The sequence below is a fragment of the Pholis gunnellus genome (genome assembly GCF_910591455.1).
Source record: "Pholis gunnellus genome assembly, chromosome: 18".
Lineage (NCBI taxonomy): Eukaryota > Metazoa > Chordata > Actinopteri > Perciformes > Pholidae > Pholis > Pholis gunnellus.
Window position 1 is genome coordinate 12,362,736 of NC_136545.1, and position 15,482 is coordinate 12,378,217.

General features: G+C 44.0%; 1 protein-coding gene across 1 annotated transcript in view; it reads right to left on the reverse strand.

The window, feature by feature from the left end:
* unc5cb (unc-5 netrin receptor Cb) overlaps nucleotides 1-15,482 on the reverse strand; it is a gene marked incomplete at both ends in the record, with an annotated part of 102,042 nt that overhangs the window by 43,674 nt on the left and 42,886 nt on the right. The window contains one exon of the mRNA XM_079179678.1: nucleotides 534-764. Within this exon, the coding sequence (XP_079035804.1) occupies nucleotides 534-764 (231 nt within the window). The remainder of the gene's footprint in view (nucleotides 1-533; nucleotides 765-15,482) is intronic.

Here is a 15,482-nt window from a genome sequence, read left to right on the forward strand (position 1 = left end):
AACGCGTACATAGACACACAGCTACACGCCCAAAAGACACACACACACACACACCACAAGTTGTGGTGCTTGTCAAGCCTTTTCTGCAGATAAGGTGATGCACTCATAGTTTGATAAGCAGACAAACACGGTATGTATGTTTGAACACACATTTGATGCGTTTCTTTTGATTAACCCCGCCTCCTACATGATTATACTACTAATTTACCTGAATAATGGTGTCAGGCAATATTTTTTCCAGTCAGAGAAGTGTATCATGCATCTTGTGTCATGCTTCAAGTTAACACTGACCTTTTCAATATTTAACCGATGCAATTGTCTTTCACTAGTCCTTTTTTAACCAACTTTGAGTTTCTTAAACACAAGGATAAAAACATGAATTATCTTTAAGTCGCCAGGTGTGTTCAAGATTGACACTCGTAAAAGATGTACATGTTATATTGATGCAAATATGTGCAGCATGATGTCACCAAAACACATTTGTAAAATAAAACAGACAGTTGATTTAGATGTAGCTGGTCTGTTTCACTGACCAGAGTTTTCGTCAACCCGCTCCTCCACAGTGTGCTCCTTCTGGTGAACCCACTCGCTGTTGCACTTGAAGTAGATCTGGGTGGCGGGCGTGGCCTTGCAGTACAGGTTGACCGGCTTGTTCTTGACAATGTAGGCCTCCTCCGGTTCCATCAAGAACACGGGCAGCGGCTCGGGCGGATCCGAAGGGAAGGTTTCCGGCAGATCGCCGAGACCGATGAATTCATCCTCGACTGTAGAAGAGAGAGATGGAAAGAAGATGAAGTGAGGGAGGAGGGCAGATTAAAAAAAGAAAAAAAGATGGACCGAGGGAGAAGTTGAGAACAGAGGCAGAGAGACCCAGAAAGAGAGCGAAAGGGACGCAGACAAGAGACACTGGGACAGTGTATTATAACCACAGTCTTTGCATGGGATTATCCATCCGCGCAGCACATAGTGAAATCCCTATCATTTGATATTTTGGAATGTTTACACAAGTGTATTTTAGAGCGCTGGAAATTCTGGGATTCCTCTCAGGCAATGGCTTCACAGAAACAGGGCCTCGCTTGGTCTAACCACAAACGGCTACTGCTGAGAAACGAGAGCGAGGCAGAGCCAATAATGAGACGCAGAGTTCAGAGGTTGACTCTGAGGAACTGAAGTTATAAGCTGATCTCTCTCGGTCTCCCATTTTCTTTCTTGCTCTCTCTCTCTCTCTCTCTCTCTGTCTTTCTCTTTGCTTTTGTCTCTCTCTCTCACACACACACACACAAACACATGCACGCATTTTCACACGCACGCACACACACACACACATGCAGCAGATCTAATGACCTCAGGCTTTTGGCCCAGTTTGTGCCATTCCTCGGATACTTCTGCAGTAGACAGATACGCTTCCCTGTAATTACAGCTCCCTTTCATCTCCCTGTCTTAAATCACATACACACAACTGCATGTGTGTGCGCACTCGCTCGCACGCAAACATGAACACACGCTCACAGTGCCACAAAACATCGCAAGCACACAAATATATGGGCACACACACGCCCACGAGCGAGCACGGCTAACTTTCTAACTCTTTGAACACAGGAGGAGGATGAAGCCTATTCGCCACCCCATTTGTCACCTCCAGAACTGTTCTATTCTTACCATCGAACCGGTAGACATCAATTATTCACAAGTGTGAAAGAGAGGAGGCAGAGTAATAGAGACAGAGATACAGTGGGAAACAGAAGGTGAGGGAGAGAGAGAGAGAGGGAGAGAGAGAGAGAGAGAGAGAGAGAGAGAGGGGAACAGGGAGAGACGGTGAAAGTAACTCAGCCAGACAGACATAGATTGAGACATTGAATTGGAGTTGTGCAGACAGACAGAAACACAGCACGGGAGAACAGAAACAGGAAAGCAGACTGTTCGGATAACAAAAGAGTATATCAGCCCATCAGTAATTCTTCCATGTCCTTCTATCTACCCGCCTCCATGTCCTGTGTGGACACGCCGGAGCCTTGTTGTCTGACAGAGGTTGTCTCCTGGATGCTTTGGGAGCACTAAATAATGTCTCGGCCGAGCAGATATCTCCTCACCATGTCTCTCTAATGTTATCTCTCCCTCCATACCTGCCACAGATTGCAGTTGATTGCTCGGAAATGAAAGGGCAGGGGGAGCCAATCAGAAAATGGCCAAAGCCAGCCTCACCACGCTAGTTGGTCCGTGTGCCGTTATGAAAGTGTTTGTGCATGTGTGGTATGATGCTGGGTGAGTGAGTGCTTCACATCAGAAAAGAAAAAAAAAAGTTCTAACTTCTCTTTTTCCTTGGCTCCTAATCGGCTGCTAATTGAGCAGAGGCAGTAAAACCTCAAGTGACCTCTGACCTTTAAGAGCAACCGCTTCTTTTGTGTTCCTTTGTGTTCGTGTGGGTGCAATGAAGAGCTGGAACAAGATTAGAGCTGTTTTGATCAACTTTCATCTTTTGCCATCTAACCCAGAAAAGAAAAAAAAACGTTGTCAAGCTTTTCATCAGTTATGTCTTTATGAAGGTGGTGACTCTTTAATGTAGAAGTCTATTTTGGCAGACCTTGGGTTAGTCTGTTCTTTTCTGCTCCATAGTCCACCCACATCCTCAGCCAGGGGACCCTGACCCAGAAACAGGCAAAGAGAGCCAAGGAAACTCATTAAAGATTGTGTTAGCCTTCTTTCACCCTCCATTCCCATTATCTCTCCATCTCTCTCTCCCTCCTGGCTCCCTCGTTCTGTCGAACTGTGAGGCAGAGAGATCTGAAACAGCCATGAAAGCGTCGCTCCCTTACACACTGCGAGACGAGCGCCTCACACGCTCACACATATGCACCCGCGCAGGCATTAATGCGCACAGAAGGCACACACAAACTTGCTCACAGATATTCGAATTCATCAACTTCCTCAGTGCGAGAAATAATAAATTCAAGTGAATGGAACGAGCCCTCCAGTGAAAAATCTGCCTCGAAATGAAAAAAGACGCCACGTGACTAAATGAAAGACCCCGACTCCTTCCAATCACACTGCCCCCCTCAAACACACACACACACACAACCACACCCCCTAAAACCCAACACCCAGCATCTCCCTCCTCCCTCCCTGGTGAACAGAATACCGAGAGATACAAGAAGCTCAGAGAGAAACAATTTTTTTCTGGCTCCTTCTCGCACTGTCTCCATTCACATACAATGACTAAACAGTTCCAAACAGACAACACTTTGGAGGTTTTGGCCACGCCACGATGATGCAATCTTTGTGGATACGCGCAGCTACGGCGGGTATAATCGCAAACCTAATAGCCAAGAACATATTACAATACTCCTACCAATCAAATATGCATTGTGAAAAAATGTTCCCTCTCTTTTTTTAAGTGTCATATCCCTTTAATAGGAACATTAATATGGCATGCCTCCACTGTTTGATATGCAATGTGGATTTTTCGGAGCATTTGTAATTCTGTGGCTTGATTTTAATCAGAAAATTTGCCTCCATATTGAGTGTTTAAAATTTAATGAAATATGTCCTCGAAGCACTTTTATTCAAATTGTATTTTGCTCTGTAATTGGGGTGAGTTTTCCTAACTCGTATTGTAAGTCTTATTAGTGAATATTTTAAGACTCAAATTGAATATTAGTTGAATTTTATATCAGCTCCACATCCCAACTACAAAAGGTTTTGAAGATAAATGAGCTGCATGTTGCCCTCCAAATACAGTTAATGAATGAATGAAATGTGCCCCCTTGCATTGTTGCTGAATTTATCAGGTAGAGGGCAAATTGGTTTGAAGAAAAAAAAACAATGTAAAGAAGGATAAGAAGGAATCAAATGAATCAAAGATTAGCAAGTGGTGGAGGTATGAGAGGGTCTTGGCAGTCAGCCCCTCTTTGGCTTGAGTCAACTCCAATAACTGCGGGAGTTGAGCAATATTAAGGGATGATTACATTATGGACACGAGTAAATTAAAGGCAAACCTCAACGCGGGCACAGCTGCATATCGAAGCAGTCTCGCAGATAAGACACAGCGAGCTGTAATAGAAATTTGCACAAAGAGTCACTTCTTGAGCTAAAAAAAAAAAAAAAAGAGTATCTGTGTAACATAAATACATAAACTGTTGCATAAAGAATTGCACAACGCCCACACCAAACACAAGCACGCAGAAATCCACATTTCATATTTGAAGTTTGAGTTTGCACCCTGTAGCACTTTGGTCTATTCAGGAGGTGGTAAACAGCTCGACCTGTCCGATTTGCCAAAGTCCGAGTTTCCGACAGTGCGCTCCTCATTTCTTCTGCACGTTCACGTTGACAGTGTTTTCATTTAACGTTGTCTGGGAGACTATCAGCTCTCTGAATCTTAGACACAACAAGGGCTTAATGACTAGCTTATATCAATAGTTTCCATTAGAAACGAGCACTGGCTGGCTATAAAAAGAAGCATCCAGTGATTGCAGTTTAAGTATTATTTAAAATGAGCTACAGCAATGCCTCCTGATCATTATTACTCCTAACTACTGCTATCAGTACACCACTTTTACTGGACCATCAATACCTTAGTCACATTAATGAGGTCCATTGTGCTGAGAACAGTATAAACGGATGACAAGGCATCCACAACACATTAGAGATCGAGCCAGTGTTCAGGCTGCGATGAATTCGTCCTGGGCTTTAGCTGCTGCTCTGTTGCCTTTTCACAAATGCACTTCAGACCATAAATTCTCCGGTAATTTTACATTTTGACATCACGTGTCAACAGGAGGCCAAAGTCGATTTTGCACGAAAGATGCTCTGGAACGTTGCCAACTCAAGACCTAGAAAGATTTCTGCAGAGTGAGCAAAGGTAGCATTTCAAGGCACGAGTTCACACGAGATTATTATGAACCAATTCACCAACAATGCGAGTCCATCTAGGTTGGTACACTGGAGATAAGGTCACCAAATCAAATCCAAATCAAGCAGACGGAGACAAATAGAGACAGTTAGATGTGATACTGATACAAACAAAAATACACCATGTATGCCCTATAGACCGTGTATAGTTGATACATCACCTGTTTTCCTGTACGTCTGTGCTGAATATTTGTAAGACTGTATTTCTTAAACCATATATATGTGAGTGTCTACGATAACAGCTTCTGAATGCTGGGCTCTGACACCACTGTGCAAGATAAGCTCTCTCTCTATTCTCTCTGTACTCACGTAGATTTATTGTCCCAAAGAAAGCACTGTATCAGTGGGGCCAATGTTTCCCTTCAATCAGGAGAGAGTCAAGCATGAACGAGGATGAACACTGGCATAAATCTTCCCCCTCCTCATTCCTGTTTTATTCCTATTTATCCTCTTCACCCTCTGCTCTGTCCCACTTGCCTTCTCCCTGTCACTTTTCTTTCCACTCACCCTTCTCATCATTCTTATATACATTCCCGCTTCAGATCGAGAAAAAAGGTCGGTAAGTGGTTGGCCAGATAGACAACGGGGAGTTTTACTAGCCAATGTTTTGCTATGCCGCAATGGGGAAGGACAAGGGGTGGTTTGCAGCTGAGTGGTCAAGCAGAATAATAAACCACTCAGCTGTCATGTCAATTGAAGCAGGATAAACAGACTGTCAATCAGATCTACCTATAAATGTACTTTGAGCACACCTACCCATTATATTGAGTGAACATAAATCAATAGTAACGACCTCTTCCAGTCAATATGTGTTAGTATTGGACCCATACATCCCAGCGGCTTAAATCAATATGTATGGCTGTTGTTTTTAAAGCAAAATCCTTTAGAAGCATCATGAGAAACAGGCAAAGTGAGCAGAGGCTTACTTCCACTCTAATGTCTCTTTCCAGCCAAGTGCTTTACAAACACTAATGTGTCTACACACATTGTCTGCAGGGCCCCATCTAACGCTTGGCTGCAGCAGGTATTTATTGATTACTGTTGGGGGGCCAGTGACCCCTCCCTCGCCCTGTCCTATCTGAGCCTTTTTTTGCTGGGGCGTGCTAAGTACACTCATATTTCATCTCTGGGGAATCCCGCCATCACACAACCTATAGCAAGACAGACGAAATCGTGAAAAAACAGTCCTGGAAGTTAAAAGTCAGGTGGCTCCAACGCTGACCTCCAAACCGGTTCACAGCTCATAGTCGTTCCATTGCTGGCCAGACAACGACCTGGAGAGAACCCTTGCACACTAAAACCGCCAAATAAACCAAATGAATAATTCAATCAGGGCATTATAAAGCGGTCCAATTCATGGGTCTTATCTTTACCAGAGTATGTGATGTAATTGGGAAAATGAATCTGCACACAAATTGATTCAGCCCGCTGCAGTAAAGCGCAAACACTCGGCTAAAAAAGAAAGCAGCCGCAGAACTGAGGAGTGGGCCTGAAGATAAGCATTTCGAATCCATCTACCAAGAAATGGGCATATAAGCGATAAACAGTACACGATGGGCCCTTCCCCCCCTTTTCATCCATCTCCAGTGGTGACCATAAGTTGTTAAAAAGACAGAAAAAGAGGAGAAGGGTCATATAAAAGTAATATATTGTAAACACAGTCATAAAGTGAATTGATTTCAGGGCCCAGAACCATGCCTCTCTTTCTGCAGCCAGTTATGTCTTTCTCATTGGAGGTGTTTACACGTTCTCTCTGGTCCTTATCCCTGACCTTCACATGGTCCTCTCTGGCTGCACTCTGGCAGGAGGCAGCTGGCGGTTGCCAGGGTCATGCTAGGCCTTGGCCACTGTCTATCCATTCACACCACAGAGCCAGGAAGGGCAAGGTCAAAACATCATGATGATTAAGGCTCATCGTTTACTTCTTTTTTTTTTTTAATGTTATTTCTTAAAAGGCAGTTGTTGTCAACTGATATTCCGAAAGAACACAGACTAATCTGCATTCTTTAAATTGCCAAAGTGGAATTGACATCAATACTGTCTATATGCGTGTGAAGACCAGTGTAGGTCTCTCATCTTCGACGAGAAAAGGTCACATTGCTTGGAAGCACAAACAAGTAATTATCACTGGCAATTACAAAGCCTTTAGCCGCATGTTTTCCCTTCCTTTCATCTTTTATACTAAGATTATGTGTTGGTGTACACACTGATTAGTTGTACATCCTGAAAGTGGCTATCAATTAAAAGCGTTTTAATGCACGACCATCTATTCATTGTTATTTAGGGATCTGGTTATTTTATCGCTCTTATTCGCAATCTCACAATCTCTGTTATTCTGCCGCTTGTCTAAACGTTTTCCTGCTCTCTCTCCAGTAGAGATGGTTTTTCAGCGCACTCTCTCTCTCTGCACTGTATATTCCCTATTCTCCTCTGCCCTCTACCCATTTGCTCCCTCCTGGATGAAAAGCCATTTTGGTGGTTGATTGGAGAATGATGCTGCTACTTAGAGAGTCACTCCATCAGCACCGAGGGAGGAGAGAGAAAGGAGAGAGAGAAAAGCTCAGGAGGAGTAGTGACTCCCTGGGGCGCTGTAGCTGTGATGGGTGAGCTGTCAAACGCCCCATTGTCCAAATTACCCAGCAAGCACCATGTCACCACCCGGGACTAATTTACGGTGCAGTGCAGTGCGGCACAGACATCGCTCTGTGAGTGGAGTCCGCGGGAGAGACAAGCGAGGTGAAGGGGTGTAAGCAAGGAGTGGGGGGGGTCCGACCTAACACCTTCCAAAGAGGTAGAACAGGGCGTCAAACGCAGACAGTCCCAATACAAACCACAATTAACGTCATGCAGGCTTTCTGTTTGCTGTCTTTCTGCTTCAAGGCCTCAATGACAGGTGTCAATATGAATATCTGTTATGCCCCTGTGCCTCCCGGCCCACCCACTGCTTGCCAAAAAACACACATTCACTGATGCACAAACACTTTAATACAGCTTTAAAGCAGCCACTGCCTACAGAAGCCTCTTGCTTGACTTCCCTTGCGGTCATAACGACTGGTCCTTTTAGCACAAACTGGCATGCCCATTCACTTGTCACACGTCACACCCCTGGGTGCCCCAAAGTCAGACAGGGCTACCCAATCCTACCCAATGCTGACCGGTGGACTGTGCAGTGGAGTGGTTCTTGTCAGAGCAGACATGTCGCACTCTCTGACCCCTCACTGTGCCCAATGGTTTGATGCAATGCCTCTACTTTGGCTAATTGGCCCAGAGCAGCGGGCAGCCCCATTCTGCCGCCAAGCAAAAGGCCAAAAGATCAGAATGCAAAACATACAAAGAGACGGACGACAATAGGAACACAGGATCATCATGGATGAACTCTGGAAAATAAATGGTGAATGTAAAGAAGGGTCGACTTGACATCTTGCCAGAAGTCACAAAAGAGACAGTGAGGCCTGAGAAAGGTTCCCTTTAATAGAACATAAAAATCCCATCTCCTGGCAGAAGAAGTGGTCCTAAGAATCAAGGAACAAGCAGTACATGATGACACAAAAACTCAAAAATGGTTTGCCTGATCTAGCGCCATTCACAAACACAGCAAACTTTGTAGAGTGAATTGCTAAATATATATTTATTTAAACACAATAACAGACAAAATCAACAACAAATTAATTTTCTGTGTTGAATTACAATCATGAAAGGACAATGTGTCAATCGGCTCATCTTCCAAATGTGTATATACCTACATTTATATTTTACTTACACTCTACTACTACCAACTTCTACTAACTAGTTTGCAGCAATAGGTTTACAGTGATAGATAGCATGCAAATCACACCAATGCGCAGGAATTTTCCAATGTGATAATTGATAATGATAATTAAGACAAATGTATTCCTCTGTTGTATTACGATAGATAAAAACCTATCCTGTAAGAGAGTGATCATCTTGCGACCTTTCATCCTCATTTCAAATACCTTCGCCTTTTGAAACTCAGCTGCTTTGAATTGCACTGCTCCTGCACTGCACTGCTAACAACTGAGAAGTCATGTTCTTACATGTGATTTGTAACATAGTGTAATTTCATGGCAATACCTTTTCTTTTAACTTCAAGTGTGAATGCCGGACTTTTGAATTGAATAGACCATTATTCTTTTATAATACTGATTACAGGCTAGAGAGGACATATAGATATGGATTGTGACTAGGATAATTGTCGGTCCAAATGACAGCCCAGTCAGTCCTTCCATAACATGTTCTCAATATAAGAATGCCATTTTGCAGAGGAATATGTGCCATCCCCTACATATGCATACACACTTCACACATATATATACCCTGAAGCACTCAAATGTCCAACCCTCCTCACACAAAACATCCCTGGCAGAACTTTATCTGAAGGACATTACAGAATGGAAGTGTGTCAGAATGTGTGAGACACAGTCCCCAGAGCACAGTCTATTCTCCATGTCTGTCACTGAATCTGGCTGCCTGCTTAATCCCCTGAGAGACTCTCTCACACACACACACACAGCCTCCATACTCACATCAACCTCCTAAATCTCATTCTCACCATCTCGTCAATCAAATTGCGTGGTGGGAAGCCACGAAAAAAGACATATGCTGCGCTTTAAGAAGTTCTCCTTTGTCTTTAAATGTTCTCTCTCGAGAACTGTATCCTCTCTTGTGTCCCCAACCCCTCTGCTGAGCTGAATGTAGGAACCTGCAGCCATCTACTAAAGACCTCAGATGTAATGGGAAATGAGAAGATCAGGATTTACTGTATGCCGTAACACACCAAACATGGGCCTGTGCCCTAATGCAGGCTTTAATGGTGTAACTGTGGGTGAGCGGGGGGGGGGGGGGAGGGTAGCCTACGTGTTTGCCTGCGTGTACATGTGTCTATGTGTGATGGCTGAATTAATGTGACAAGGCAGATGTAATGCAGAATCATAAATCTTAGCCCCGGGATCAGCAGAGGCAGAGCAGGAGGTGATATATTAAAGGGCACACACACACACACACCGCCGTTATGATGCTGATAATAAAAACAAGACCCCAGCCTCGCAATAGCCTGCTAATAGACATGACTCTATATCTGGCCCCGAGGGTTATGACATGCACACACACACACACACACACACACACACACACACACACACACACAATCACACACACACACACACACAAAACACAAACTCTATCCGCTTTTCCAGCAATTTATTATGCTGCTTTGAGCCCAACAGCTCAAGTGTTAGATATGGTTGTAATACTGTTAAAATCTTAATGCGGTTACACAAGCTTGCTGTTGTACGACATGCAAATTCTTTACTTACTGTGTAGAGCGCATTGGATGGGGCTCTGAAAACACATGACAGCATTTCTGTTGAGAATACTGTAGCAAAAACACAGACGAACGCTAACCAGTGTTACTGTAAATTCACAAGCCTCGCTGTCAAAAGCACTCTGACCAGCTGATCGGTAATCAGACTGTTTCTAAACAGACTGCTCAGCAAACTCTGACAGCTGTCCCTCTCAAATCAGATGGTCTGTCACTGTAAATGCACCACTGATGCATTTTTATTGTGCCCCCACAGACCTGATTGTTGCTTCTAATCACGATTGTCATACCATACTATAAAAGCTGATCTATGTACATTTACCTTCATTTCTAATGCATTCAATGGGTTTCCTGTGGATTGCTTGGGATTTATAAGGCTTTGATGCTGCTGGTGAAGAGCATGAGTCATCATCACACTTGCACACATGCAGTGGGCTGGGCTGGTTCAGCAGCAGACATATTTTCCCATGAATTCAAATAATAATGAATGCAACTCCTCATACAGTATGTGCACTCCTGAGAACGACATACAAATACATCTCATTGGGCTTGCATCCTTACAACGGCAACATGCCTGTTCTTTCATATGGGCAAGGTGCATTAAAGAATATTTCCCTTGCATCAGGATATTTGAGTTTATGGCCTATGTGCTGAGCACACTCGTATGAGAAGGGCAGTACAGGTACTCAGCGGGAATCACAACATGTTTAGCTGTCTCACAATAGTCTTGTGCCGTAGAATTTGCCCATTGTTTCTTCCTGCGTGTTTATTCAAGGGTAGCCAGGATGCATGCTGGGCTTATTCCTAAAATGAAAAAAATCTTTGTAAGCGTTCGGGAGGAATTGCAACATGCTGGTTGCTGCACAGAACTGCAGAAGGCTGCTGGCTTTGTTGTTTTGTACAGTACCTGCGAACACTTTAGGAAGGGAGTTTGCACGCACTTGGTTCATTTGGGGTCCACCCTGACATGCAAAGCCCTTTTTTTCGTATTGTGGAATATAAACCCAGTCCTGTAGCACAAAATACTTTGAGTCGGGTTTTGGCAAATCAACATATTAGGCTCGTTATACTGGCTATAACGGGAACAACAAAAAAGCTGTTGTCTCAGCCCATTTCACACAGTTCTTTTCCCTTGTAATATTGGCTGGTAGAGGAATGACAACATAGCCGCTATTACACATTGGATCGGGTATCATATTCCCATTGGCTCTTATACTGTACACTACACCATATCCAGCTTGGATCATCGATTGCAAGCCAAATAGCCACTTCTGTCTGATACCACTGCCCTCCCTGCCTTCAGCTCCCATGCATGGTTGTTTGGATAAGAGGAGAGCTTCCAGAAAAGATCACAAATGAACAGTAATTGTGCCGCTTCTTTATGGTACAATAAACACTGACACAAGTGGACATATGAGGGCCATGCCTACACACACATGAACACAGATTTTCACTGGGACCCTGTTCAAACACGGTATCAGAGCATCAGATATATCCGGACTGTTTCTATATCTATATCTAAAGACTTTTGTTTTTGTGTTTGGGTGCTTTGTCTTGGCGTGCAAATACTGCAGAGAGAAGGCCTTTCTTCATTAGTGGTCCCATGCATCCCCAACCACGTCACGATGAGCCCTGAGTGATCAGATCCTGGCGTGTTCTCATTGCATTTTCGGTGCATTCATATTTGTATTTAGAGACACACAGACTCAAAAATTCACACGTATAGACAAGTGTCAAAGAAAAAAAAAACAGAATAAATGGGTGGAAATATATAACAAATGCAAATGCATCCATAAAGGGAACAAAAGCTCAGATATTAGTGCCAATATGTCCAGAAAAAGCTATTATATTATAACATATACACTATATTGACATAGAGATTCATTGTTCAAAACAGACACAGAGAAACACTCCCTCACATGCGTTACACATGCGCACACATACATGCACACACACACACACACACACACACACACAGAAAGACGTAAGCACGCACAGACCTCACACCTGTTAATGGATGTGTTAAGAGGCAAAAACACTTGGTGGGATGGAGGGCAGTTAGTGTGTGTTTGTTTTGTGTGAGTATTAAGGGAGGGGGGGGGGGGGGGGGACTGCATTAGGAAATCACACACCCAGCTCCACTCACCAGGGGACTTCTGTCAGCCTGTGATTTTGCCATGTACCCCTCCCAGCTCTCTCCACTCCTCTGCTGCTCACTACTGAAATAGGTCAACCACATATAATGGAAGGGCAATGAGGAGCAAGTCTGTGCACCCCCCCCCCCCCCCACCCTGCCCCTCGGCACTCCCTCACCCGTTACCTCAACCATCTAGCAGCCGAAAACAAGCTATGGTCCCCCCCCCCCCCATGGACACACGGAGGCTGGCTGAGGGGAGACGGGCACAGCCAGCCACAACATGCCAACCTCCCAGCCACAACATGCATTTACACAGCCACGCTTGAACAGAGCGGGTTCCAGGCTATCGTAAGGAATGAGCACATTCACCAGACAAAAAAAATGAAAAAACGGCTTAAAATGCTCATCTCTGCAACATTAAATGACAACGGAAAATTGGAAAAATTGAATAATGGATACTGTGTGTATTGTGTGGAACTGTTTGCAATCACCAAATGGTTTATCGCTCACTATAGGGAGCAGGAGATGGCGGAGGGGAGAGGTGGAGGCTTGCAAAGAAGCACGTTTACTGGGACGGCAATGCTCCAACAATAAATGGACACTCCACCAAATGTGCGTGTCAAAGTCAATTCAATAGCCACAAGGAGTACAACATAGCCTATGAAAACAGCTGCATACAGTCTTCTATAGAGAAAATTACACAAGTGACATCACCCAGGTATCTCAACTCGATCTATCTAATGGATTTGCATTATGGGAAGTGTACGTTCCAGTATTTCTTGATTGAAGTCAGAATATGTTGGCCTGGCCTATCCTCCCTCTCTTCTACTTATCTTACTTCTATACTTTGCATCTCCCTGCACTCTCAACTCGTGTTGTCTTTTCTCCGCAGTCTCTACTGGCTATGACCTTTTCTCCAGTGGAACAGGATACTGCCCATCTCCATCTTCCTCATGCATTAATGATCTGTGGTAAGCTGAGGGCATCAGTCTGACTCTCAGCCTGTCCGCTGCTCACCCACTTCCAAGGACGGAGCTCAGCCAGAGCCGCGCTCAGCCACATTCCCTGTCACCCACAGGGAAATGCAGATAAATAGCCACAGATAGCGATAGCTCCGCAGTCTAAAAAGTGGATGCTGCCCCTTCTCATCTCTACTGCATACATCTCTTTGACACTCCCCAGTGGCAGATATCTAAAATACTGCAGCAGAGAGATGACAGCAGGCAACAGACATAAAGAAACTCAGCCAATTATCCTGGTTTCATACTGAACCTCACTGCAGACACGAGCAGCTGAAATGAGGTTTGTCCATGGGGTAGCAATGCAAATTATTCTCTTTCATACTTTCTGTTTGTCAATATTTAATATAAACTATGACGATAAGAGCTAAAATGCATTCATCCACCATTTAATGCATGTATCCCCTATTTGTAAGCTATGCCTGATGTCCTTTTCCCAGAATAGCAGCTCTTCCTGAAAGATCCCCAAATTGCTCTTCTGGCAAAAGCTAGAAGAGCAAGAGTTCTTCCTAATGTAACATGATTGGTTACAAAATCCCTTTGTGTTTCCACCCTTATTTGGGGGGCCAAACCTGTTCTCAAGACCAGAATAAGCCTGACCAGACAGGGATCATATGCAACATCTTGGCTTCTTGCGTCAGTGGAGACTACCTAAGGCTTAAGACTGTACGTTATTAAGTTTAGCTCTCGCTTCACAGAAACAATCTGATCTGTTGCCTCATTGCTCAAGATTCCTGAACTCTTCAGGCATCAGAACTTAAAGTGCAGTTAGAAGTGCTGCCTCAAACTGAAGATTTTCACGTCACAGTGTGACATTCAGTTCTAAGTTATTGTATCCTCCACCTGTGCTGCTTTTAAATGGTTTGGATTAAAAGGCAATTGCACTACAGTATCATAATGACAATTGAAGTGCCTCTACTCTCCCAAAAAATCTACCAGGCCCTCGGGTGGCCATTTTGAAACTCTCCTCTTCCGAGGCCTATAAAAGTCCTATCGGTGATCTTTAAGACGGAGCGACAGGTTTGTGGTTTTACAGACATTTAAAAGTGAATTTGGCTGAAAATGTACTAGTATTGATGTCATTACTTTCAAATTGATGCCAATATACAAAATACTGTAAGAATACAGCGCGAGCCACTGGATTACTTGTTTGGCATCCTATAGTTGCCCTACCAGAAGTAACTTCTTATGATTGCTTTTTAAGCTCGTCACCAATGAGGTTTTTCCAAAGCAACTGGTTTTCAATATTGTACAGTGGATTGGTGTAGAAGCTGGTCTTTCTTCTCTCTGGCACTCACAGAAAGGAGAGAGATGTTTGCTGTTACAAGCTAAACACCCCAGCAGTAGGACGGCGTACAGAAGGAATATGATAGCTGAAGCTTTAAATTAAGTCATATATCCCTTTAGGACAACATTGGTGAGCAGCTTGGCCAAACAGATGGATATTGTAATCAGCTTCTTTTGTGAACATATCTCACCCTGTCACCTGCCGGGACTCATTCCCCAAAACCCTAAGATGCATTCTGACAGCTGCAGAAATCCTCATCTGGGGAGGAGGGATGAAAAGATTCCTTCTGTGTACCTCCCTGCCTTTCCATGCCCAAATATTTGACTTTGCCTGTGATCCGCAGCCCTTGAAGGCTTCTGTTGGGCTTTTCCACACGACTGATCTCTGTTCTCAAAGCAGGTGTTTAAAACACAACTGACACAGAAGCCTCACTAGTAAACCAGAATGCGAAGAAATGACAGAGAGGATGAAATGGATGGAGAAAAAGAAGCGGTTCAAAAAGAGTTTCAACTTGTAACCATTATATATTTGATTATATAAATAAGGCTCGGCTCAAAGGTTAAATTAGACATGACAACCACATCAGATAGGAGCATGTCTGTCTGCGATGCTCGTGCAACTCCCCGGGGTTCCTGTCTATGGCGAGCCCTTGATGTCACTGCTACACACTCCTACACACATGGCCTTTAGTCATGAGATAATACACACGCAAACACACAGGCATACTCAACACTACATGCAATTCCACCCAGGAGCATGCATTCAATAGCTCACACTAATGCAGACACACAA